Raw genomic sequence first — 23244 nt, forward strand, 5'->3', positions numbered from 1 at the left:
AGACAGAGGGTGGGAGAAGGGCAGAGGGAGAGGGGGAGAGAGAATCTTAAACAGGCTCCATGCCCAGTGCAGAGCCTGACGACTCGGGGCTCCATCTCATGACCCTGAGATCATGACCTGAGCCGAAATCAAGAGTCGGGACGCTTAACCGACTGAGCTACCCAGGCACCCTTATTTTCCATTTTCTACACAACAATAATTTAACGATTGCATAAACTTCAATTGAATGGATATATCATAATTTACTTAACAGTTCTCTGTTTTGGGCTTTTTGCTTATTTTCAATTACTTATAAAATTGTTATATTCTGCTGTCATGTGTAATTGTTGAGATAGCTTTGCCCTTCTTTTTTGGGAATTATTTCTTTGGGATAAATTTCCAGGATTAGGATCGCTGGATCAAATGGACAATCAAGTTGATGTCTCTTGATCTGGCTTATTAAGTTGTCCTATGCAAGTGTTATATTGACTTGCTATGTCATTATATTTGAGTAAGCATCCTTCCCCCATATCTTTCACAACTCTGGGTATTTGGGGTTCCCAAGCTTGTCTGCACACTGGAGTCACCTGGGGACCTTCAAAATAACCTGAGGCTTGCGCCTAACCCCCAGAGATTGTGACTTAATTGGTCTCAGGTCTGGTTTGGGCTTTGAAATTTTAAAAATATTCCCAGGTAATTCTAATATGTGGACAAATTTAGAAACACTGAGTTACATCATTTGTAAAAAATTTCGCTATGGCTGTCTATGCAGAATGGTACCTCACCATTGTTTCCTCTTGCACACCTGCAATTATTAAGGAGGATCTAGTTGTATTTTCTCCTATGTGAATTGTCTATCCCTGCTCTTTTTTTTTTTTTTTTTTTGCCAAGTAGGCTCTATGCCCAACGTGGGGTTTGAACTCACAACCCTGAGATCAAGAGTTGCATGCTCTATGGACTGAGCCAGCCAGGCACCCCTGTTCCTGCCCTTAACATGTATTTTTATATTTCAAAAATACATCAACGTAATTCCAGAGAACATTAACTATTGGAATCTTCAAGTTAGTCTTATGCATTTAAAAAATAACTAAATCAGTGAATTTTCAGAACTGATAAAGATGGAATGACACAGAAAGCCAGGGTAGAGCACAATGGAAGGCAGGGAGAAAAACCCCTTCTCACTTGCCAGGGAAGGAGACGAGAGAGCCGGGAACCTGGGCCCACCACTATCTTAGGGCTCTGATAGTGGAGTACAAACCCCCTCCTAAACTGGGGTGGGTGGCGTGTGAGAACTCTGTCCACTGTCCCTAGCCCAATTCTGCAGTTTTCCCTTGCAGGCATCGGCTATGCCTCCCAGATGATTGTCGTCCTCCTGAACATCTACTACATCATTGTCCTGGCCTGGGCCCTCTTCTACCTCTTTAGCAGCTTCACCGTCGACTTGCCCTGGGGAAGCTGCCACCATGAGTGGAATACAGGTAAGGTCATCCCTGGAGAGTCCATTTCCCCCTGCTGCTCTGCTGCATTAACCAGGACTAGGATTAGCCGCATATCCTGGGCACCCCATCCCCAACCTTAACTTGGGACATACTAGAAATCCGCCAAGTAGGTCACAGACAACTTGTATCAAAGATCAGCGTGAGAATTCACCAGCATCACGGGCGAGATGTCACAGACTTAAAAAAAAACTGTCAACTGTACTCAAAGTAAAAAAAATTAATGTATTCAGTTCGTAGATTGTAAATTCACATATTATGCAAACAGACTTGATTTCTTTTTATGTAGTTTAGCCATTTATTTATTTCAATTTGAAGTCTGATCACGTTGGTGTATGTATGTATTGTTTGTCCATGATCTTTGTTCCTCACGTCTTCTTTTTTTTTAAATAAACTATTTTTTTTATTATGTTATGTTAATCACCATACATTACACCATTAGTTTTTGATGTAGTGTTCCATGATTCATTATTTGCGTATAACACCCAGTGCTCCATTCAGTACATGCCCTCTTTAATACCCATCACCAGGCTAACCCATCCTCCCACCTCCCTCCCCTCTAGAACTCTCAGTTTGTTTCTCAGAGTCCATCGTCTCTCATGGTTCGTCTCCCCCTCCGATTTCCCCCCCTTCATTTTTCCCTTCCTGCTATCTTCTTCTTCTTCTTTTTTTTTTTTTTAACATATAATGTATTATTTGTTTCAGAGGTACAGATCTGTGATTCAACAGTCTTACACAATTCACAGCATTCACCATAGCACATACCCTCCCCAGTGTCTATCACCCAGCCACCCCATCCTTCCCACCTCCCACCACTCCAGCAACCCTCAGTTTGTTTCCTGAGATTAAGAATTCCTCCTATCAGTGAGGTCATATGATACATGTCTTTCTCTGATTGACTTATTTCGCTCAGCATAATACCCTCCAGTTCCATCCATGTCGTTGCAAATGGCAAGATTCATTCCTTTTGATGGCTGCATAATATTCTATTGTATATATATACCACATCTTCTTTATCTATTCATCTGTCAGTGGACATCTTGGCTCTTTCCACAGTTTGGCTATTGTGGACATTGTTGCTATAAACATCGGGGTGCACGTACCCCTTTGGATCCCTACATTTGTATCTTTGGGGTAAATACCCAGTAGTGCAATTGCTGAGTCGTATGGTAGCTCTATTTTCAACTTTTTGAGGAACCTCCATACTGTTTTCCAGAGTGGCTGCACCAGCTTGCATTCCCAACAGTGTAGGAGGGTTCCCCTTTCTCTGCATCCCCGCCAACATCTGTCGTTTCCTGACTTGTTAATTTTAGCCATTCTGACTGGTGTGTTCCTCATGTCTTCTTTCTGATTCTGTCTTGGGTCTTTCTCTCTCACAGTCCATCTCGATTTAACTGGGGAATAAGCTGTTTTGTGTGTCTTCATTATAATTTTTAAGAACACTTGATTTTTCCTGTGCTTATAACACTGTGTGTGACTCTTAGAAGACGACAGGAGCCACCCGTGGCCATAGGACCACCCAGTCGATTTGGTTGAAAGTAACAAAAATTGAAAATCCCTAGGGTAGTGCCGTCCAAGAGAACTTTCTGCGATGAGGAAAACGTTCTCCGTACTCTCCAACTTGGTAGCTGCCAGTTACACGTGGCTGTGGAGTGCTTGAAATGTGCCCAGTGTGTGTGAAGACCTGAGTTTTAAAGTTTTTGTTTAATTTTAAGTAGCTTAAATGTAAGTAGCCACGTGGGGCTGGAGGCTACTCCATGGACAACACAGGTGAGGAGCTGTCCAGTGTGGATCCTCTTGTGCTCACTGCCCAAATATCCCTCAGTGTCCATCAGTGAAGCCCGACCTGTGCCAGGACTCCTTTTGTTTTGTTTTGTTGTGTGTAGGTGAGGTAGTCAGTTCTGACCTGGAGTTTGAGTCCTTTGCTTGCCAAGGAGGCACATTTTGCAATGTTTAGCAAGGCCCTTCTGGCCCTCAGACCCTTGATCCCTTTCCAGGCATTCTGTTGCTGATCTCTGCCACCTTCATTCCACCAGTTTGCAAGTGAAGACTCCCATCTTGGAGGCTCCTCCCCCCACATCCCAAGATTCCTTAGGTTCTTCTTAAATGTACCTGGTGGTGCCTGCCCTGAGCCCTGACTCCCTGCGGCACTTACCTCACTTCCTGGCTATTGGTCAGCAAGATCTTGAGGACCGAAAGGCGTCTTTATCTGTGTCTCCTTTGTGCCCTAGTACAGTGCTGCCTACACCATAAGCACTCAAAATAATATTCTGTTGGGTGAGTCCAGTCGTAAAAATCAGTTTTATTCCAGTATTTTCTTTATTATGTCTTTTTTTCTTTCTTTCTTTCTTCCCTCCTCCCTTCTTTCCTCCCTCCCTCCATCCCTCATTAATTCTATCATTCTATTTACACTGAAATCACCCTTGACAACCAGCTTGTCAGATGCTGATTTGATCCAGATCTCAGGGGAGTTCCTTTTGTAGAAATGTTGCAAATTTTTGGTGGCCTAGGGCTTTTGTTTCAGGGCATTGTTAGGCCTACAACCCTTGGGGTTGACTGGGGGGATCTCTGAGACAATCTTGAGGCAAATTCTATACCTGAGTCTTTTGCTTCTTGACATATTTGACATTTCTCCTAGTGAGTCTGGTTTTACTCAGAGCCTAGCATCTTTTGTAGTAGAGGACATCCCATCCTGTCAAGATGAAACAACACTTTTCTGGGTGAGCCGAAGCTTCAAGGAGAGAGAGAGGGTTTAGTGGAAAGAATGCTTGATGGGCATTCATTCAGCAGATGTTTGTTGAGATCCTACCCTGTGCCAGACTCTGTTCTAAGCACTGGGGTTATGATAAGGCACACAAAGATCCCTGCCCTCATGTGGTTTTTGTTCTAGTGGCGAGACACAGATCATAAACAAAATAAATGTGTAATATGTATTACCTGAGAAGAAGTGCTAGGGAGAAACATAAAACAGGGAGGAGGGGTTGGGAGTGTTAGGGGTGGGAGTTGTCATTTTCAACGGAGTCATCCAGGAAGGACTTACTGAGATGACACAGGAGTCATGTTCTAAGGAGGGTGTGGGGAGTCAGCCGCTAGGGGCTAGGTAGGAGGAGCACCCAGTGCAAAGGCTGTGAGGGGGCCTTGTGCCTACAGCATCAGGGAACAGCCGCCGTGTGGCTGGAGCAGGTGAGTGGGGGAGCCCCGGGGGATGAGGTCAGAGGTGATGGTGGTAGATTGACGAGGGGGGGGTGATTATAGGGGTTATGCGTTCTTTCTCTGCGTGGGGTGAGAAGCTCATTGGAGAGTTTTAAACTGAGACGTGACATAGAGTAACTTATGTCACTCTCCACTCGGCTACATGTCTTCCCTAGAAAGCATTTTTATTATCCCTCAGAGATTGTGCCTTCATACAAGGCAGTGACCTAGAAATATTTGCAAACTTTGAAGCAGACAGCATGCAGGGCATCCTTCCCGATGCCATCTGATCATGCTTTAGTAAGAGTATGTACCCAGACATTTAGAAGCCCACACGTAAAATCATGTGGGAGAAGGTGAGATAAGCTTGTTGAAGTTATTTTGCATTCGAGGATGTTTGTGTGGACAACTTCAGCCCAATTCCTTCCAGATCCCTTACTTCCCATTGCCCTATAATTTCACACCCCTCTCTCTGGCCATGTCAAATAGCGAATGATCTTTCTCTTGCTTCCTTCCCTGGGACCCACGGGTAGAATACTGTGTGGAGTTCCAGAGGACCAATGGCTCCCTGAATGTGACCTCTGAGAATGCCACCTCTCCTGTCATCGAGTTCTGGGAGTAAGTGAGGCCCTCTCCCCATCCCAGTGTGGGCGGTGGGTTTGAAAGGAGGCCACAGGAATGGGCTCGTGTGGTGCTGACCCTCAGTGGACAGCAAGAGAAGAATTTCTGTTTCCTTCTTTGGTGGCCCTGTCACTTAAGTGGCTTTTTTTTTTTTTTTTCTTGTTGGGCTTGTATCTGTGGTTAATGCAGAACTGGTTTCAAAGATGAGAATTTTGCAACTCTCCCCAGGCCGCACCTGCCTTCCCTCCCCCCGTCCCCACCCCCATGCAGGCTTTTGTGTGGACACTCCTACCTCCCCTCCCCCCGCAGCTGCGTGTGCGCTGCCTCTTAGCCCCCCTCCCTCGTAGCCCTAGGTTCACCTAGGCCATGATTCCTAATATCAACACAACCCGAAACCCTGGTTGAGAAGATAATGGGTTTGCACCTCCCTCTCTAGGTTAAATTGGTACTCAGCCTCCCAGAGCATACTTAGCTGGGAACAGTTTATATTTATCTCCCTTGCTATCTATCCCCATCTCTGGGCAAAGGAGGGCCTCATGGATCTGAGCGAAAAGAGCTGACGAGCCTTTGGACAAGAGCCTGGAGGCATGGCTCCACTGCCTGAGACATGTGGGCCACAAAACTGAGGCTGGGGGTGAAAGTGGAGCCCGGCTCAACCTTCTCTCCCCAGGAGGCGGGTCCTGAAGATCTCCGATGGCATCCATGACCTGGGGGCCCTGCGCTGGGAGCTGGCCTTGTGCCTCCTGCTCGCCTGGGTCATCTGCTACTTCTGCATCTGGAAGGGGGTCAAGTCCACGGGCAAGGTCCGTGTTGGAGAGCTCCTGGCCCCTCTCGTCCCAGGACTCCCTGCCCTCCCTGGGGGCCTGGTCACCCAGGAGCGCCCTGAGCTGTAACCTGATCAGGGACGGGAGGGAATGAACCCGTCAAGATTGTATGTGGCTCCCTCCCTTGATTCTGTGCCTCTCCTTGCTTCGCTCCTGTGCACTCTGGTATGTGGGGAAATGGAATGGAAAGGAGGGAGAGAGAAAGGCAGGAAGGACACTTCCAAGGAATGTGATCTTGCAGTATACCGCACGTGGGGGCACATTGCAAATTTAACAGACGTCGTGGCTCCCTGATTTATTCAACGGTTCTTTGGAAAAAGAATCCCACTGAGACTATTTATCTCAAAATGATTCGCAACCACCCTGAGAACTTGGGGGGTACTCTGCCAGAGAGTGTATGAGGTGTTAGAGGGCATTCTGAGTCCTTCTGGACTCTTGCCCTGGAGGCCTCTGACAAGGCTTCCTTCCTAATCTGGCTGCCTGGCTGTGCTAAGCTTGTAAGCTCTGTGAGGACAGGGATCATGTGTTGGAGAGTTTCTCGTGCCTGACAGCCCTGTGCCATAATTCTAAGCACACTTGTTGGGAGCATGCCTGAGTTCATTCAGTCACTTAACAAATATTTACCGGGTATGTGTCGGGGGAGGGTGGGTGCGTTAAGCTGGAGGGAGAGAAGGGTAAGGGTGGTTGTGGCTTAAGGCAGAGGGCAGATGGAGCCTGAACAGCTGCAGGGGTGAGAGGGAGGGGGCAGAGAGAAACACTCTTGACCTCCTCTGTGTGCGTGTGGAGGGGGAGCTCCTGCTTCCTGCCTCTGCTGCCCGGGGGGCTCGGGGCCCCTCCTTCCAAACTCACAGGTTCCTTGTCTTTCATCTGCCCCCCGGCCAGGTGGTGTACTTCACAGCCACATTCCCCTACCTCATGCTGGTGGTCCTGTTAATTCGAGGGGTGACGCTGCCCGGGGCAGCCCAAGGAATTCAGTTTTACCTGTACCCCAACCTCACGCGTCTGTGGGATCCCCAGGTAAGAAGCCACAGACAGGGGCCATCCCGTGGCTCTGGAGGCTTTTTCCCTGCTCCTGGCCCAAACCCTGCGGCGTCCATGGTGGCGTGGGGGTTCTCCAGCGCTGCGTCAGCAGCTGTCTGTGGTCCCCCGCTTGGTCGGCGGCTGCCAGGGAGCCCAGGCATGGTTCTCAGGGGCTGCGGATCTGTCACCCGCAGGCTGCAGCCCGGTCCCCACCACCATCTTCCCCGTCCCCCTGTCCCATTTTTCCTCTGGGTGATCTCACCTCGATTTCTTACCCCTCCACCAGCCCTTCTGGTTCCGTCCCTCTGCCCACGTGGCCCATCCCGAGGCCCCGGTTCCCCAGCCCTCCCAGCGCCCGGCTGGGCTGGTGTCGAGTTTCCTGTCAGTTGTCCAGAGGTCCCGGCCTCCTGGCCTCCTCCCTCCCCTCCAGCCCTTCCCTCACGTCCACTCGTCCACTCGGTCTGCTTCGGCCAGCTTCCTCGCGGCCTGGCACGGGGAGGGAGTGCTGCTTGCTCACTGGAGGGGTTTGGAGAGCAGGGCCTGAAATAAGAAGCCACCGCGGCTGACGGGTTTCTTATCTTCTCCTGTTTGGCAGCCGTTTTGAAAGCTGGCAAAGCCAGGAGGTGTCGAGGGCCGGAGGGGAGCGTGGGTAAGCTCCACCCCAGAGCCCCTAAAATGCGTTGCCCAGCTACGTGCCCCACCTCTGCGTCCCTGGCACAGAGGTCGCCCTCCCTTTGGGGGCTGGAGGAGCTCTCTGTGTCTGCAAGGGGGCCCTGGGGAGACAGAGGGCGGGAGGCTCCCGGCGCAGAAGAGACGCGAACAGCCGGATGGCTTTGCAGACGTTGCAAATGCTGAGTTCCCTGTTGGGCAGAATTTGGGGGAGGATCCAGCAGCTGCATTTTTCTCACGGCTCCCAGCCACCCTGGCAAAGTTAAGTCCTGCCATCCTGAGTTCTGCTGGCAACCGGCAGTCGCCAGAGCACTCGTCTTCCAAAAGCTCCCCACGGGGTCCAGCAGCCTTGTGCGCTAGGTCCTGCTCAATGATCCGGTGGGCTACGGGCTTATCCTTCCCTCCCCCGTTTCTTAGACATAGTAGAGGTGCGGATTGCCGCTGCCTCATCTCCACGTGAGGCCCACGGGCTGTAGTCAGGCTTGGGAGCAAACGGTGGAACTGTAGTCGTTGAAGCTAAAAGGCCCCCAGAGATCAACCAGTGCAAACTCCTCACTGAACAGATGAGCAAACAAGGCCCAAGGTCACACAGCAAGTAAGTGGCTGGCCAAACAAAGTGTACTTTTATCTTGTGAATCATAAGCCCTTTGACTTCTCTGGAACCCAAGTGTTGTGGTGGAGAGTCCATAGCAAGCAGGAGCTCGTGGGGGCCAGCTTTGAAGGCCAGGGGTGGAGGGTGGCTTGGATCTCCTGTGCGGGAGGGCTCCACTGTTGTTCTGGAACCGCAGACATGTGAACCAGTGGCTAAGCAGCCATCCGCCTTCGCTTGGGGGTCAGGCTGGGAAGGAGGAGCCGTGTTCAGTCAGGGAGACGGGCAGGTAGGCTGAAAGAGAAATAGGAGGGAAGGGTCTGGTATTTCTGGAATGGATTTTCGGCTTCTGCGACCAATGCCTCGTTTGTCCTGATCAGCTATTTATAGTCAACAACGATCGAGCACTAACCATGTCCCTGTCGTTGTTACGTGCAGTATTACAGCTAACCCTCGTGGCAGACCAGTGAGGTGTCCCCATTTTACAGGAAAGGGAGGCCTAGGGAGCTTAACGCATTTCCCATCCTCACATTTGCAACTGGAACCTGGGTCTGAATGATGACAAATCCCATATGCTTTACGATCTCTTGAATTGAAGGCAAAGTCCCCATCTGCTCATCTTTGTTTTTCTCAAAGCTCATTCATTCAGCAAAAAATTTACAGAACATTTATTATGCGACAGGTCTGTTCTAGGTGTCGTCGTTGTTAGATGATAGCTGGCAGCAAACGTGAAGAAGGTGGACCAGACAGCCTTAAACTCTGAGCGTTAACAAGGCCATGATTCCGTGTCTGGGTTACTGCAGGGAATACAACCTCTTTTCGTCTGCCGTCCAGGGTACCACCCTTCCAACCCCGGCCAGCTGTGGGCTGTGCAGGGAGCATGTGCCTTCCAAGTCCTCTGAAGCTGTGAGGAGGGAGATGTTTCCAGGGCCGGGCTTGGTCTGGGCTACCCAGCCGCCTTCTTGGCCGCTGGGTCCCGGTCTCTGGCTGCAGCTAGGCCTCTGTTGTCGGAGAGAGTAGCAGCCTTCCGGGGTGATGCCCCTGCCAGAGCCCTAACTGAATGTAGCTGGCACTCCCCAGGAAGTGTGAGAGTTCCAACTGGCATTTGCCTGGCACTTGAGAAAGGTGTAAGATTCCTGCTAGCCAGCACAAAGACCCCAGACATCTCTGTCTGCCAGGCACTCTGTCTGGGAGGGGGAGGAAGGCAGAGACAATGCTGGCTTTATCTGGCTCCCTCCTCTCTTGCTGCCAGGCTTGCTGGGTGTCAGGCAGCTCAATGCCTCTCCCGGTGTTTCCTGGGGCTCAGCGCTTTCACACGCGGGAGGGGCTCCTGGAGACTCTGGACTCTCCTGGGCTGCCTTTCTTTCCCTTGCCTGCCCCTTGGTTCTGCTGCCTTTGTTCGGTAGATGGATAGGGGGTAGGGTGTCCAAAGAGCCCTTGTGGAACCTTTGAAAGCTCCATGTGAAGCTCTTCTAATGAAGGGTTTGTTCAGGGAGGCGGTTGGAACATTGATTAGAATGGGTCTTCTTATTTTGACATCTATGGGACCTCATCATCACTGAAAGGTGAGTTGCCTTTTTGAAGTAACCACAGCAACAACAAACACACTTATTATGCGCTCGTTATTTGCCAGGCGCTTTACTGAGGGCAAGATGCCGGGGAGACCCCACACAGCCCCATGAGTCCCTGTTAGCTTCATCTTGTAGATGAAGAAACTCAAGCGTAGAAAACTTAAAGAAATTTGCTCCAAATCCACAAAACTAGCATGTGGGGGAGCTTGGGTTTTATGCCAAAAAAGAGAGTCTGCTGTCTTGATGACCATGATACACATTTTCCAAAGAGTATGAATGTGAGAGTTTTCAGGGCTGCTTTTTATTATTCCAGAAAGATAGGGAACTCATACTTAACTTATGTGCTAAGGATTTCACATATAATATTTTATTTGTTATTATACCCATTTCCCTGATGAGAAAAGTGAGGTTCAGAGAGGTTAAGTGACTTGCCCAAATCACGCAGCTAGTAATAAATAGAGTTAAGAGTTGAACCCAGTTCAATGTGACTCCAAAGCCCAGGCTTTTTCCATTACGCACTATTGCCTTCCTACAAATAGTAAATATAATCATCATTGGGATTGAGCTCAACGTTGAAAACATCCTTCCTGGATCTTCTAGAGGTCCCTGTCTTCCTCTGCTCCCCCGAAGACCTCTCTCTTTTGCCCACATTCCACCAGGTGTGTCTCACACTTGTTTTATTCTTGGTCAGTCTCCTGTCACAGCCAAAGACGCATCGGGGCTTTGTTTTAGAAACCAGGGCTGCTGGCGTGGTCAGGGAGCAGGCCGCCTGTGGTGGGGAACAGAACAGCTTGCTCTGCTGTTCCTGCGGCCCTTTCTCTGACCCCACTCTTCTCCCCATCCCAGCAGGCCCGTCAGGCTGCAGCTGGGCCAAGAGCGGGGGGTGGGGGGGGCTTGCCAGGCTTCCCGGGGAGCGGGCTTTAGTCAGAGGCTCCGGGTCTGACCCTCGTCCTCAGAACTCTCAGCCCTCCTGCTGCATTTTCCTCTGTTCTCATTAACCTCTGCCCCCAACCCAATCATAGTCTGTCCCCCTCAGGGCAGGGTGAACTGCCAAGTCACAATTTTTCTTATTTTTTTTTCCCAAGCCCAAGTTCTCGAAACTTCAGCACCCTGGGATTTGCGGCCCCTGCCTGTGTGTGGGCAGCCGAAGAGCAGCTCTGAGGGCAGCGGAGCGTTTCCCTGTTAACTCGTGGGTCTGTCTGCAGCCTGGGCACTGCCAGGCCCGGGGAGCAAACTTCCAAGACCCGAGGCTCCTGGGCCATCTCCTGGAGGGCCTGTTGGGGAGAGATCACCTGGGCTGGTGGCTGTGGGCCCCCAGGTAGATAGGGGTGTCTCCCAGCCCTCCCTCTCTGGGCCTGGGTCAGGGGATGGGGTTCACAGTGAGCAGAAGGGACAGGAGGCTAGAGATGTTCTCCTCTTTTCTTCACCGTCTTTCTGGCTCTTCCCCGCTTCCCACAGAAATGGAATATAACGCAAGGAGAGGGTGCCCTGGGCAGATCCCGGGCGCCAGTTCTCAGGGCCTGTAGGGCAGCGACTCTCACATCTGGCTGACATTAGGCTCATTCAGGAGGCTCTGAAAATAATACAGATTTCTGCATTTTCCTGAAGTCCTAGAGATCCAGTATCTCAACGGGGGCTTGTCGATGGGTCCCCGAGACCCACCACAACGCTGGGGAAATGGGCACTTTGGTAGGGGCGCGTGTGACAAGACAGCGAAGGAGGTTGGGGGCGGTCACGATGGTCAGGGAAGCAGCGAGAGGAGCCAGGGACACGGCAGCTGAGGCATTGGTGGATGTGAGCTTTGGGAGCTTGGCGTGAGTGGAAGGAAAGCAGGGGCCTTTTGGGGGGCTGCTAGAGCAGGACAAAGCAAAGACAAGAAATGGGGAGCCCGGAGAGGTTAGGCCGCCTGCCTGGTGGTTTCTGCACCCGTAGCTTAGTGCTCCCTTGTGGCGCTCACATCCTCTGAAGATAGGAGGCGCCTGGGGAGGGTCTGCGGCCCTGGGACCCCACCTCCCGTGGATCGTCAGGGTTGCCCAGTCCTGTTCGCCTTGATGTGCTTTCTCTTTGGGATGTTATTGTAGCTGTTAAATCTAAATCATAACATGCCCGGGCCGGCCAGGCCAGCTGAGATAATACCGGTCCTAGCTGGGCCCCGGATTTAGCCACAGAGCTCTTCCCCCCAAGGAGTACAAAGTACATGCATTCCTGTCCAGCCTCTGGACTTTTTTGAGCTGAGGATGATTCTTCCTGTTTTCCAGACAGCAGATTTGGAGGTGCGAGGGGCAAAGCTGTATTCTTGCCACGGCACTGATATGAAGGACCCCCTAGCTCCAGAGATCCTGTCCCCAGATTCCTTCCAAACTGGTCATACTGCAAGGAGGGCCCGGGAAGGGAGAAAGTGGAGGCAGAATCAGGGCCTTATTTCTGTTGCAGAAAGTTGGTGCCAGGCCTGGCTTAGTCCTAGAGCTCCCTCCCAGGCTCCGCCACCCCGGGTCCTTCAGGCTTCGCCCAGTGCCTGCTGCCCACGCCGTCCCGGTAGCGCCCGAGAAACGCTGTCGGGGTGCCCACTGGGAGAGCCGGGTCGCAGGCTGAGAGCAGCGTTGGCCACCGGCCTGCATGCTCCCATGGAGCCCGGACGGCCTGGGTTTCCTGGGGTGCAACGTTCTTGCCTTTTCCCTGTGTAGGTGTGGATGGACGCGGGCACCCAGATCTTCTTCTCCTTCGCCATCTGTCTAGGGTGCCTGACCGCCCTGGGCAGCTACAACAAGTACCACAACAACTGCTACAGGTGATTGGAGGGGTGGGGCCTGGGCCGCCGACCCGCCTCTCCCTTGCCCCTCCAGCGTGCTAGGTCAGGGCTGCTTTGGATGGTGCAACAGCTCATGGATTTGCCTCCCCCCACCCGTCTTCACCCCACTTTCCCATGCCCCAGGGCCCCCAGTTGCTGAAAGGGAGCCAAGTGCGGCATGGGCATAGGGATTGCATCCAAAGGCTGGGATGGTTGGGATTGGCTGGGAAGCCACAGTGGGGGCCCAGCCCGCTGGCTAATGGAGAGGTTAGTGGGCTCGAGCCGGAGAAGTCATTCATCATGCCATGCAGGGGAGCCTCATTGCCCCAGCCAACGCTGAACCCTTACCTATATTTACCTCACCGCTCCCCATCTCATGTCTCCCTCCCCAGGGTTCCCTCCAGCCGACTGGGTTCATATCAGACCATCTCAGCCAAGTTCAAGCTAAAAAAAAAAAAATCACATCATACATTTCAAAATCAAATTTGGGGGATGAGGATTATGTGTGGTTTGGGATTGTCCGTGTCTATACATACCCTCCACATTAGTGTGCCAAACTGAATTGTGTCTGAGCGGTAGCGTCCCAAGAGGTGTGGTGGCAATATGGCGGGAGGGGAGGCTGTGCAGCAGTTCGTAATTTTTAGATGAATATTGTACTTCCTTAGAACTTTATTCTTTAGTGACTACTGTGACTGACTCCAAGTCTCAGCTAATGAGTGGGTGGGGGGCAGGCAGAACCCACCCCTTGAATGTTCATCTGGATCCTGCAGGCAGCCCCCCTCTGGCCTGCATGAAGGGCTGGGGTGAGTGTCTGCCCACCTGAGGGACTTCCTGTTGGCATCCTCTTGCTGACCCGGCCTTTCTCTGCCCCCCTGCCTGCCCGACAGGGACTGCATCGCCCTCTGCTTCCTCAACAGCGGCACCAGCTTCGTGGCCGGGTTTGCCATCTTCTCTGTCCTGGGCTTCATGTCTCAGGAGCAGGGGGTGCCCATCTCTGAGGTGGCCGAGTCCGGTGAGTGTTGTGGGGCTGGGTGCCAGGGGTGGGTTCTGTGAGCTTTGTTTGAACCTTCGCCAACTGGGATCTGGACGCCTTTCTATTGTCACATACACTGGGGGTGACCCACGGTCTCCCTTCAGTGTATGCATCCCTGGGAAGACCTGGGGGAGCACACCCACACTCACCCCAGCTTCAAAGGGTGGAGGGGTGTACAGGGAGTGTTTCCCACACCTGGCCTCTGCTGCCTTACCCTGGAGGCAACCAGTGTGACCAGGCTTGTGTTTCTCCTTCCAGAAACAATTTAGGCATCTGTGAGAAGAAAAGTGCACACACACATACACACATACGTGAACATTCATACATACTTAACACATATCACTATTTCTATTTCTTACCCCCTCTTCTAGAAAACCAGCTGATAATATACTATAGACACTGTTCTGCGCTTTGCCTTGTTTTGCTCACTTTAAAATGTATCTGAAAGATAAGTTTATGTTGGCACAGAGTTTCCTCCTTTTCACCATGCAGTGTTTTTGCTTTTACATTTTTTTATTTTTTTTAAAGATTATTTATTTATTTTAGAGAGATAGAGCGTGAGCTAGAGGAGGGACAGAGGGCAGAGGGAGAGGGAGGGAGAATCTCAAGTAGACTCCCGGCTGAGCGCAGAGCTGGATGCAGGGCTCGATCCCAGGACCCTGAGATCATGACCTGAGCTGAAATCAAGAGGTAGTCGCTTAACTGACTGAGCCATTCAGGTGCCCCTGTTGTTGCTTTTATTTTATTTTTTAAAGATTTATTTATTTGAGGGCGCCTGGTGGGCTCAGTTGGTTAAGCGTCTGCCTTCGGCTCAGGTCATGATCCCAGGGTTCTGGGATCGAGCCCCTCACTGGGCTCCCTGCTGAGCAGGGAGTCTGCTTCTCTCTCTCCCTCTGCTACTCCCCCTGCTTGTGCTCCCTCTCTCTCTGTCAAATAAATAATAAAATCTTAAAAACAGATAAGATTCATTTATTTGAGAGAGAGATAGAGAATGAGAGAGCACGTGAGTACTCAACACACGAGTAGAGGGAGGGACAGAGGGAAAGACTCTCAAGCAGGCTCCCCACTGAGTGCAGAGCCCCAGAGGGTGGGGGTAGTGCTCAGTCTCGGGACCCTGAGATCAGGACCTGAGCCGACACCGAGTCAGAGGCTCAGCCCACTGAGCCACCCAGGCGCCCGCTGTTGTTGCTTTTAAATAAAATCAAGAACAAGTCCCCCCACCTGGGTAAGCTGTAAATGTCTCTTGCCCTTCCCCTACTCTTGAGGACCACCCTCTGGCCCTCTGCAGCCAGACAGTGGTTCATCATCGCCTTCCCAAGCACGCCCTGTTACGCAGAGTGACAAGCACTGGGAACTGACATCACTGATTCTTATTAAAAACGATGCTGTTTCACTTTTATTAAATATTTGTTCTACGCCGGGCGCTGCAGGAAGCAGTTTGCTTGCACCAGGCAATGGGAAGCTTTGAGGCAGGACTGGTATTATCCCCATCCCACCAGTGTGGCAGGTGGGGATCTAAGAGGAAATGACCATCCAAGGTCACAGTCATACTGTTTCTCAGAGGAAGCTTCTGTTGGATGAACCCGGGAGTGGGCATGTGTATCTGCTCCTGTCATCTGAGCCAGCTGAGAGGAACATTAATTTGTTTGAGAGGCCATACGTCAATGGTACTCTGAAATTGATGCCTGTTCACTCGTTGTAGGGTGACAGGAAAGGCTCTGGGTGCAGAGGTGGCAAACTGGTGGCCCCAGGTTCAATCTAGTCTTAGAGGTATTTTCTTTGGGAGCATATTCTTTGTAGAAAGAACACAGCGATTGCCTTGGTGGGGTCATGATGATGGCGGGTCTCATTGAGCCCCGCCTGTGCTCATTTGAGCCTGGGTCAGCTGCACAAATATACGTGGCCTGCCCGGCTCTGAGCTCTTTTTAAGTTTGAAACCTCTGGTTTGGGGCAATAGGTCCTGAGAGTGAGCCCTGAGGATCTGGGGTAGAGCTTGCAGAAATGCAGGTGATCTGCCCCCTTTCCGTCTCCCAAAGTCCTTACACCCACAGCCTCTAGGTTCTGTTCCTTCCAAGGAGAACACAGTGGGCGGTGCCTTGGAGATCTGGGGAGCAGGTGGAGGTTTGGGTGGCTTCTCCCAGGGGAGGCTGGGGGTGATGACTGTAACTGTGGGGCGAGGTTTCCTCCAGCTCCCGTGATTCCATGACCCACGCCGGGCAGCCTTGGGATCACACGTGGCCTGGAGGCAGCCCAGAAACTGGGCTGTGTTCTTCTGCTCCTTGTTGTAGGCCCCGGCCTGGCTTTCATTGCCTACCCCCGGGCCGTGGTGATGCTGCCCTTCTCTCCTCTCTGGGCCTGCTGCTTCTTCTTCATGGTCGTCCTCCTGGGACTGGACAGTCAGGTATCAAGAGGTGGTCACGCGGAGCCTGAGAGAGAAGTGGGTGTGTGCGGGCTGGAGGAAGGGGAGCCGTGGACAGAAGGCTGAGCCCCATGTCCTGAGGGACCTTAAGACAGTTGGGGACTGGGCGAATGTCACAGGTGGAGGCCCTTCGAGGGACCAAGAGGGGCTCTGCAGGGTAGGTCCAGACCTAAGCATGCCAGGACAGCCCTGGGGACTTGAGACAGGGACAGGGCAGGGCTGAGCCTGGGAACAAGAAGCCAGAGCTGGCTGATGCAGCAGCGTATTTTGGGAGCTCTCTTTCCCTCCAATTCTTTTGCCCTCTCATCCAGTTTGTGTGCGTAGAAAGCCTGGTGACGGCGCTGGTGGACATGTACCCCCGAGTATTCCGCAAGAAGAACCGGAGGGAGCTCCTCATCCTGGGCGTGTCTGTCACCTCCTTTTTCATCGGGCTGGTCATGCTCACAGAGGTGAGGGTCTGGGAGGCGAAGGTGGGGACCGGGTGAGGAGGAGAAGCCAAGCTGGGCAGGCCTCCCGGGCTTCAGGGCTCTGGGACTCCCTCCTTTTCCAGCCACAGGGAGCTCCAAGTAGGTGAGGCCTTCCTCTGGCCTTGGAACATTAGCCACCTACCTCCGAGGGGTGATTTGGCTCAGTGGAAAGCTAAGAGGTATGAGAAAGATGGTCAGGAAGTTCTGGGTTAGGGAAAAACTGCCTCTCCAGCAAGCTCCCATAACTTCCAGGCAGCTGAACCACGTTCCCGGGACAGACTTCAAAGGGAGGAAGGGAGCCCTGGGGATGGGTACTATTCTATGTTTCGTCTCAAGGGAGAAGGAAGGAGATGGAGCTTGTCAGCCTCACAGTACTGACGACGGCCTCTGTCCTGATCGTCTGCCAGAAAGTACACACTTCGTCTCCGACTTCTGGGTCAATCCCTAAATGTTCTCAGGGATGAGCTAACAATAGCTGTCTGTTTTATCCACCTTCTCTCCGAAAATAATAACAAAAAAATTATTTTCTCATATCTGCCTAGTGCCTCACAGCTCCCAAACTATATTCTGTTTTAATATCTGTCCTGTGATCCTCACCAGGTCTGCTCTGTGTCCGTGGGTGTGAGGCTGGAGGCCAGGGGGGTAAATCTGTCTGTTTCCTCTGGATACAGTTCTGGTTTTTTTCTCTTCCCCCTGCAGGGCGGAATGTACGTATTTCAGCTCTTTGACTACTATGCGGCCAGCGGCATGTGCCTCCTGTTTGTGGCCATCTTTGAGTCCCTCTGTGTGGCTTGGGTCTATGGTGAGCGACTCTTCCCCCAGGTCCTAACCCCAGGGCTCATCACCACCTCGGGGCCCTTGGACAAAAGAGTCGTCTACTGCTCTCACCCACCTTTTCCTGGGACTCCTCCCCTGCTCGACCTCAAAAATCTCAAGAATCCTAAATCGCTACCATTGGAAGGGCCCTCCAGAGGTTGCTTTGGCACCCTCCTGGTTATGGCCGCACCCAGACTGCCCCGAGCGGGCCCATATCCTGTCCTAGCCAAACCTCGTCAGCCCTTCACAACCCTGATGTTCAGAAAGTCATTATCTTTGCCTGTGCCAAGTTTTGCCCCCTGCTGCGTATGCCTATGAATCCCCGGGAAGAGATTCTCCCAGCAGTGATTTGGAAAGACAGCCATGGTATCTTCTATTTCTTGGTCCTTGCCCATCCAGCCCGTGCCTTGGATGCTGAAGAATGTCCTTTCTCCCCCTTCCTTCCTTCTCTTCTTCCTGGTAGGAGCCAGGCGCTTCTATGACAACATTGAAGATATGATTGGATACAAGCCGTGGCCTCTTATCAAATACTGCTGGCTCTTCCTCACCCCAGCTGTATGCACAGTAAGAGAACCTTCAGGGGGAAAGCGACACGAAGGCAAAGAGAGATGGTGGTGGTAGGAGGATAGATCGGCTGCTAGCTCTAGAAGGGACTTCTCCACGGGAATTGAAAATCATTTTAGATTTTCACTCATCTTCCTGTTGGATTCCAGAAAATGATTAGCAAGATAGATTCTTCCTTTCCAATTCACAGAAGGTTAAACTGAGGTCCAGAGCTGCCAGGTGGTTTGACCAACACCACAATGTGAGTCAAATGTCACAGGCAGGACGGCAACCCAAGTGCATTGGGCTGCTTATAGTGATACTAATAACCACAGCAATAATAACAACACCATTACAGAGCGCGCACCTTGTGCCAGGCATAAGGTGCTTTGCACGTTTTAACCCACTTGATCTGCACAAGAACCCCATGAAGAATTACTATTATACTCATTTTATGGATGAAGCTGAAGCCAAAGAGGGTAAGCAATTTACCCTAGCGAGAAAATGGCAGTGAGCTAGGATCAAGCCCAGCAGCTTGGCCCCAGAGTCTAGGCCGTAAGCCACTAGGTGCTGCCTCCTGGGGCTTTATCTTGTGTGTTAGCTGCTCCCCCAAGCGCCCACTATATGCAGGGTATAAATGTGGCCCGGGGGCAGGAGGCATGACCCCCTGCCCTTGAGGCCCTCGCAGCCCCACCTGATGGTGCTGGAGCCTTAAACACTCAAAAACACTAGCAGCCATGTAACCATGTCCTAGCTGAGGGACAGCCCTGTATAGAGGTGCCCGGGGGCACGGGGCCCTGCAGGGACAGGGGAAGCACCCTGGAAATTCTATTGGGGGGTGTGGATTTTGAGTAGAATGTGGATGGGGGGGTGCCTGGGTGGCTCAGTTGGTTAAGCGACTGCCTTCAGCTCAGGTCATGATCCTGGAGTCCCAGGATCGAGTCCCACACTGGGCTCCCTGCTCAGCAGGGAGTCTGCTTCTCCCTCTGACCCTCCCCCCTCTCATGCTCTCTATCTCTCATTCTCTCTCTCAAATAAATAAATAAAATCTTAAAAAAAAAAAAGAAGAATGTGGATGGGGATTGGGGGTTGATTGACCCAGACGAGCCTGGAGGCCAGTCCAGGCTTGCAGTGTGACTGATGTCTGAGAGCTCTTCCAGGGGTCATGGAGGGCGCAAGGCCCCTGCTCTCCCAGCCCGTTTCTCTTCTACTCTCCTCCTCAGGCCACCTTCCTCTTCTCCTTGATCAAGTACACCCCGCTGACCTACAACAAAAAGTACACATACCCGTGGTGGGGCGATGCTCTGGGCTGGTTCCTGGCTCTGTCCTCCATGGTCTGCATTCCTGCCTGGAGCTTCTATAAACTCGGCACCCTCAAGGGCTCCTTCAGAGAGGTAGGGGGTTCATGGGGAAGGGCAGGAACCCAAGACAATGACGTAGGGCCCCATGAGGATAGACAGATGTCCACCAGGGTAGGAGCTGGTACACAGGAGCGCCACCGAGCCTGGTGAGGCTGCTGGGGAGGGACAGAGCGAGTGCTTACAAGTCTCAGAAAGAGACTGATGCCTCCAAGCCACAGGCTGGGATGCGAGGCCTGGCAGCTGGAGGGCACGTGTGGGGGGGCGGCAGGCAGACCCTGGTGAGCCGATGGGGGAAGCGGGCAGCCTGACGCCAGCTCATGATAACCACCTCCACTTCCCTTGCAGAGAATTCGCCAGCTCATGTGCCCAGCTGAGGACCTGCCTGGATGGAAGCGAGCAGAACCCTCGGCCCCTGCCACACCCAAGACATCGCTTCTCATACTCACAGAACTAGAGTCTCACTGCTAGGGCCGCGGGGCCCGGGATCGTGCCCATGGGCCTGGCTGTGGGGACGGCTGCCGAAGCGGCTCCACGGTGCATCTCTGTCTTCACCTGCGGTAGATGAGACGCAAGGGGATAGTTTGGAATCCACCTGGGGCTGGGCGCCTCCCACCAGAACTTCACTGCTCCAGGGGTGGCCGAACAGATGTGAGATGCTGGTATCAAGAGCGCCCCCTTTGAGACAGGCCTGGGGAGGCCGGGTGAGGGCTGGTGGGTAGAGCGAGAGCCCAGTCTCTCTTACCCTTCATTCCATTAAATCCATGTTCTTCCCACCGATGGCCAGCTCTTCCGCCTGGTTCCTGCCCCTCTGCCTTGGCTGCCGTGAGCACCTCCTCGCTTTCAAGTTGTGGCTTAGCGCCCCCTGCCTCCTCTCTGGCTCTCCTTTCCTCACTGAGTTCCTGTGGCCCATGAGCAGAGGGGACGGTGGTGCCGGGGAGGACGGCGGGGCCCAGCTGAGAGCCTCCATCTTCAGACACTCACACCAGAGGGGTCTGTCACACTCTGTCCATGCTTCCCCCAGAGCCCTTTCCCTCCTCCTTCGCTCCACGGAATAAGCAGGGCAATGGAGGTGGGCACGAGGGGGACCTGAGCCCTAGCTGGAGGAAGGAAGAGGAAAGCGTGGTCGGGCTTCTTTCCTCCCACATACCCCTTCCGCCCCCGTCCCTGACCCCGCCTGCCAAAATGGTGTGTGCGCGCCTGCCCAGGGCCTGCACCAGGGGCACGCGGGGGACAGCAGTGACTGCTGACCTGAGGCGGCAGGTGCGCAAGCCCTGGCAGAACGGGCACTACCCCAGCTCAGCCAGCAGAGGGATCCCACTTCCTCAGGACCACCTCGCTCTTCTGCTCAGGACAGATGCCGGATGCGGTGCCGCTAGACGTGGCCACAAGGGGGCGGCACTGCCATGACCCCGGCTCAGGGTCAGGGCCTGAGCTGCACAGAGGAGCTCTTGCGGTCAGGCTGCAGAGAGGATGCAGGTGGAGGGCAAAGCCTGTCCTACCTCGGGGCCAGTGGGCGTGGCCTGGGCCCCAGAGGATCCCACAGGTGTGTCTGCAGCCTCTGTGTGTGGAGCTGGGGCACACTTACCTCTTGGTGTGTGTGTGTGTGTGTGTGTGTGTGTAAGTGCCCAAACGCACACAGCTGCGTTTCTCCCTGAGCGTGTGGAGGCTTCCGTATCTGCCTGTGTCCCCCCCTCTGCTCGGATGGTCCTTCTTCTGCTGGTGTCTGGGGGAGCATCGGCGATGCTTAGAGCTGCAGACCAAGGGCTCCCAGCATTCCCTGGGCGATTTCCCTGGTTTGTTTTACAAGTCAGTTAGTGGGGAAGGGCACTGAAATCGTTGCCAGTCTTCAGGTTTTGATTTTCTGGCTGCTGTTTGGAGAACTTATCAAAGTTAGTGGTCGCGGCCCTCCTGTTTGCTGGCGTTGGCTGCTCCCTCCTGGACAGCGCCTGGTTGGGCATCCTCCAAGCGCGCCAGGCTCAGTCACAGCCGTAGGTGGGAGAAGTAAATCTGCGAGAGAAACCTGGTATCTCCATCCATCTGACGATATTTCCAGAACACCTACTATGTGGCGCTGTGCTATGGGGTACAAAAATAGAATTTCTGCAATAACAAATTGTGGCCGATGCTGTGGAGGGAAAGCAAAGTACTATGAGGAGGGACTGGGGTCTGGGAAGGAGGCTGCTGGTTTAGGTGGGGTGGGCTGGGAAGGCTGTTCTGAGGGTGCGCTGGCTGTATCTCCAGCCATGTGGCCACAGTTGCGAGCAGCTGTTAGGCCAGGGAGGGGATGCCTGCGGGCAGTTCCGTAATGGCCATTCGAATCCTAGTTAAGAGATTCATTAATATAGGGTGAAAAGAATCCATTGGCCCAAGGCTCAGGAGATGCAGGGCCCAGCCCTGACCTGCTCCTGACTTGTTTTTGGGGAAGTCACACGCAATTGAGGTCTTCACGTGTTTCTGATGGAGGGAATACCATGCCCCCGCCTGCACGCAGCGTTGTTGTAGGGCTCAAATGAGGTCATGGGTATGAGAGCCCTTTCAGTCACTCAGTGCCAAGCGGTGTGAGGTCATTAAGCCAGTTTCGGGGGATGGATGAGGGTGATCTGCTCTAATAACCCAGGGGGGTGACAGGCAAAGCTGCGAGAGAAAAGCCACTTGTCAGTGTTGGGGTTGGGGAACGGGAGCAGGAATACCTGGACTCGGCTTTAGCGGAGATGGTGGGGGAGGGGCTGCTATTTGTCCCATTTGCTTTCTCTGCCTGGAAGGACAGATACTGGATCCTGCAGTTCTTCGAGGAAGAAGACACAAAAGGAAGGGGACCCCTCTTGTCTAGCAGCCCCACCTGTTAGAGAAGAAAGGCAGGCACAGTGGTGCCTGGGTGGCTTGGTCGGTTAAGCATCCCACTCTCGGTTTCGGCTCAGGTCCTGATCTTGGGATAGTGGGATCAAGCCCTGCATCATTGTCTCGGCATCATCGTCTCGGGCTTGGCACTCAGCATGGAGTTTGCTTGAGGCTTTCTCTCCCTCTGCCTCTACCCCACCCCTCGCGCGTGCTCTCTCTCTCTCTGAAATAAATAAATAAATCTTAAAAAAACAAAAAACAAATAACAAAAGGCAGGCACAGGGGCGCCTGGGCAAGTGATGGCTGAACGGAGAGAAGAGACACAGCTCACCGGAGCTGCAAGCAGAGGCCTTGCAGACAGGGAAGAACTGATGAGGCGCCGAGCCCACCAGGCTGCCTTGGAGCCTTGGGTCACATACCTCAGACCTTGCACATGCCTCACATCCATCCGTGTGCACACAGACACACAGTCCTTCCTTCCTTATCCTCAGATAAATGGGCACCAACTCAAACACACCACTCCTTTATAGCGGCTTGCGGTCTTGGCTTGGGTCCGAGCCCTCTGACCTACCAGCTATGGGACCTGGGGCCAGTTTACCTTTCTGAACCCTCATTTTCTCCTCTATAAAATGGAAATAATAAGGCCTAGATCAGTGTGTTGTTGGAATCCAGTGGAGGGTGTAGGGAGAGCTGCCACGGGGACACATTTGAGCAAATCCAGGTTTTTTCCCAAGGCTCCAGCCCCACAGCATTGGGCCATCAATGAAACACAGAAGCCCAGGAAGAGTTCAGAGGCATCTTTGCAGTCTGCTGGCCTCCCCAGCCCCTCGCATCAAGTGGCATTGGGCCCAGAAAAAAGGCTACCCGTTTCCTGAGCTAGGCATTTCTGGGGGTGGGGGGCAGGGGAGAGGTAGCCCCAGAATAACTCTGCATCCTGTTGTCCCAGGGTCCTGCCCAGCACCAGCAGTATTGTCCAAGAACAGCAGGAGCTGAGTCCACCAAGCCCTAATCTATCCCC

General features: G+C 52.9%; 1 protein-coding gene across 1 annotated transcript in view; it reads left to right on the top strand.

The window, feature by feature from the left end:
• SLC6A13 (solute carrier family 6 member 13) overlaps nucleotides 1-20165 on the top strand; it is a 35872-nt gene extending 15707 nt beyond the window's left edge. The window contains exons 4-15 of the mRNA XM_036092417.2: nucleotides 1317-1457; nucleotides 5201-5285; nucleotides 5959-6091; nucleotides 6995-7129; nucleotides 12646-12749; nucleotides 13637-13761; nucleotides 16071-16183; nucleotides 16513-16650; nucleotides 17368-17470; nucleotides 17948-18048; nucleotides 19251-19421; nucleotides 19734-20165. Coding sequence (XP_035948310.1) covers nucleotides 1317-1457; nucleotides 5201-5285; nucleotides 5959-6091; nucleotides 6995-7129; nucleotides 12646-12749; nucleotides 13637-13761; nucleotides 16071-16183; nucleotides 16513-16650; nucleotides 17368-17470; nucleotides 17948-18048; nucleotides 19251-19421; nucleotides 19734-19856 — 1472 coding nt within the window. The 3' untranslated portion in view covers nucleotides 19857-20165. The remainder of the gene's footprint in view (nucleotides 1-1316; nucleotides 1458-5200; nucleotides 5286-5958; nucleotides 6092-6994; nucleotides 7130-12645; nucleotides 12750-13636; nucleotides 13762-16070; nucleotides 16184-16512; nucleotides 16651-17367; nucleotides 17471-17947; nucleotides 18049-19250; nucleotides 19422-19733) is intronic.
• Nucleotides 20166-23244: the final 3079 nt, after the last annotated feature.

Source organism: Halichoerus grypus, chromosome 6, assembly GCF_964656455.1.
Source record: "Halichoerus grypus chromosome 6, mHalGry1.hap1.1, whole genome shotgun sequence".
Taxonomy (NCBI): Eukaryota; Metazoa; Chordata; class Mammalia; order Carnivora; family Phocidae; genus Halichoerus; species Halichoerus grypus.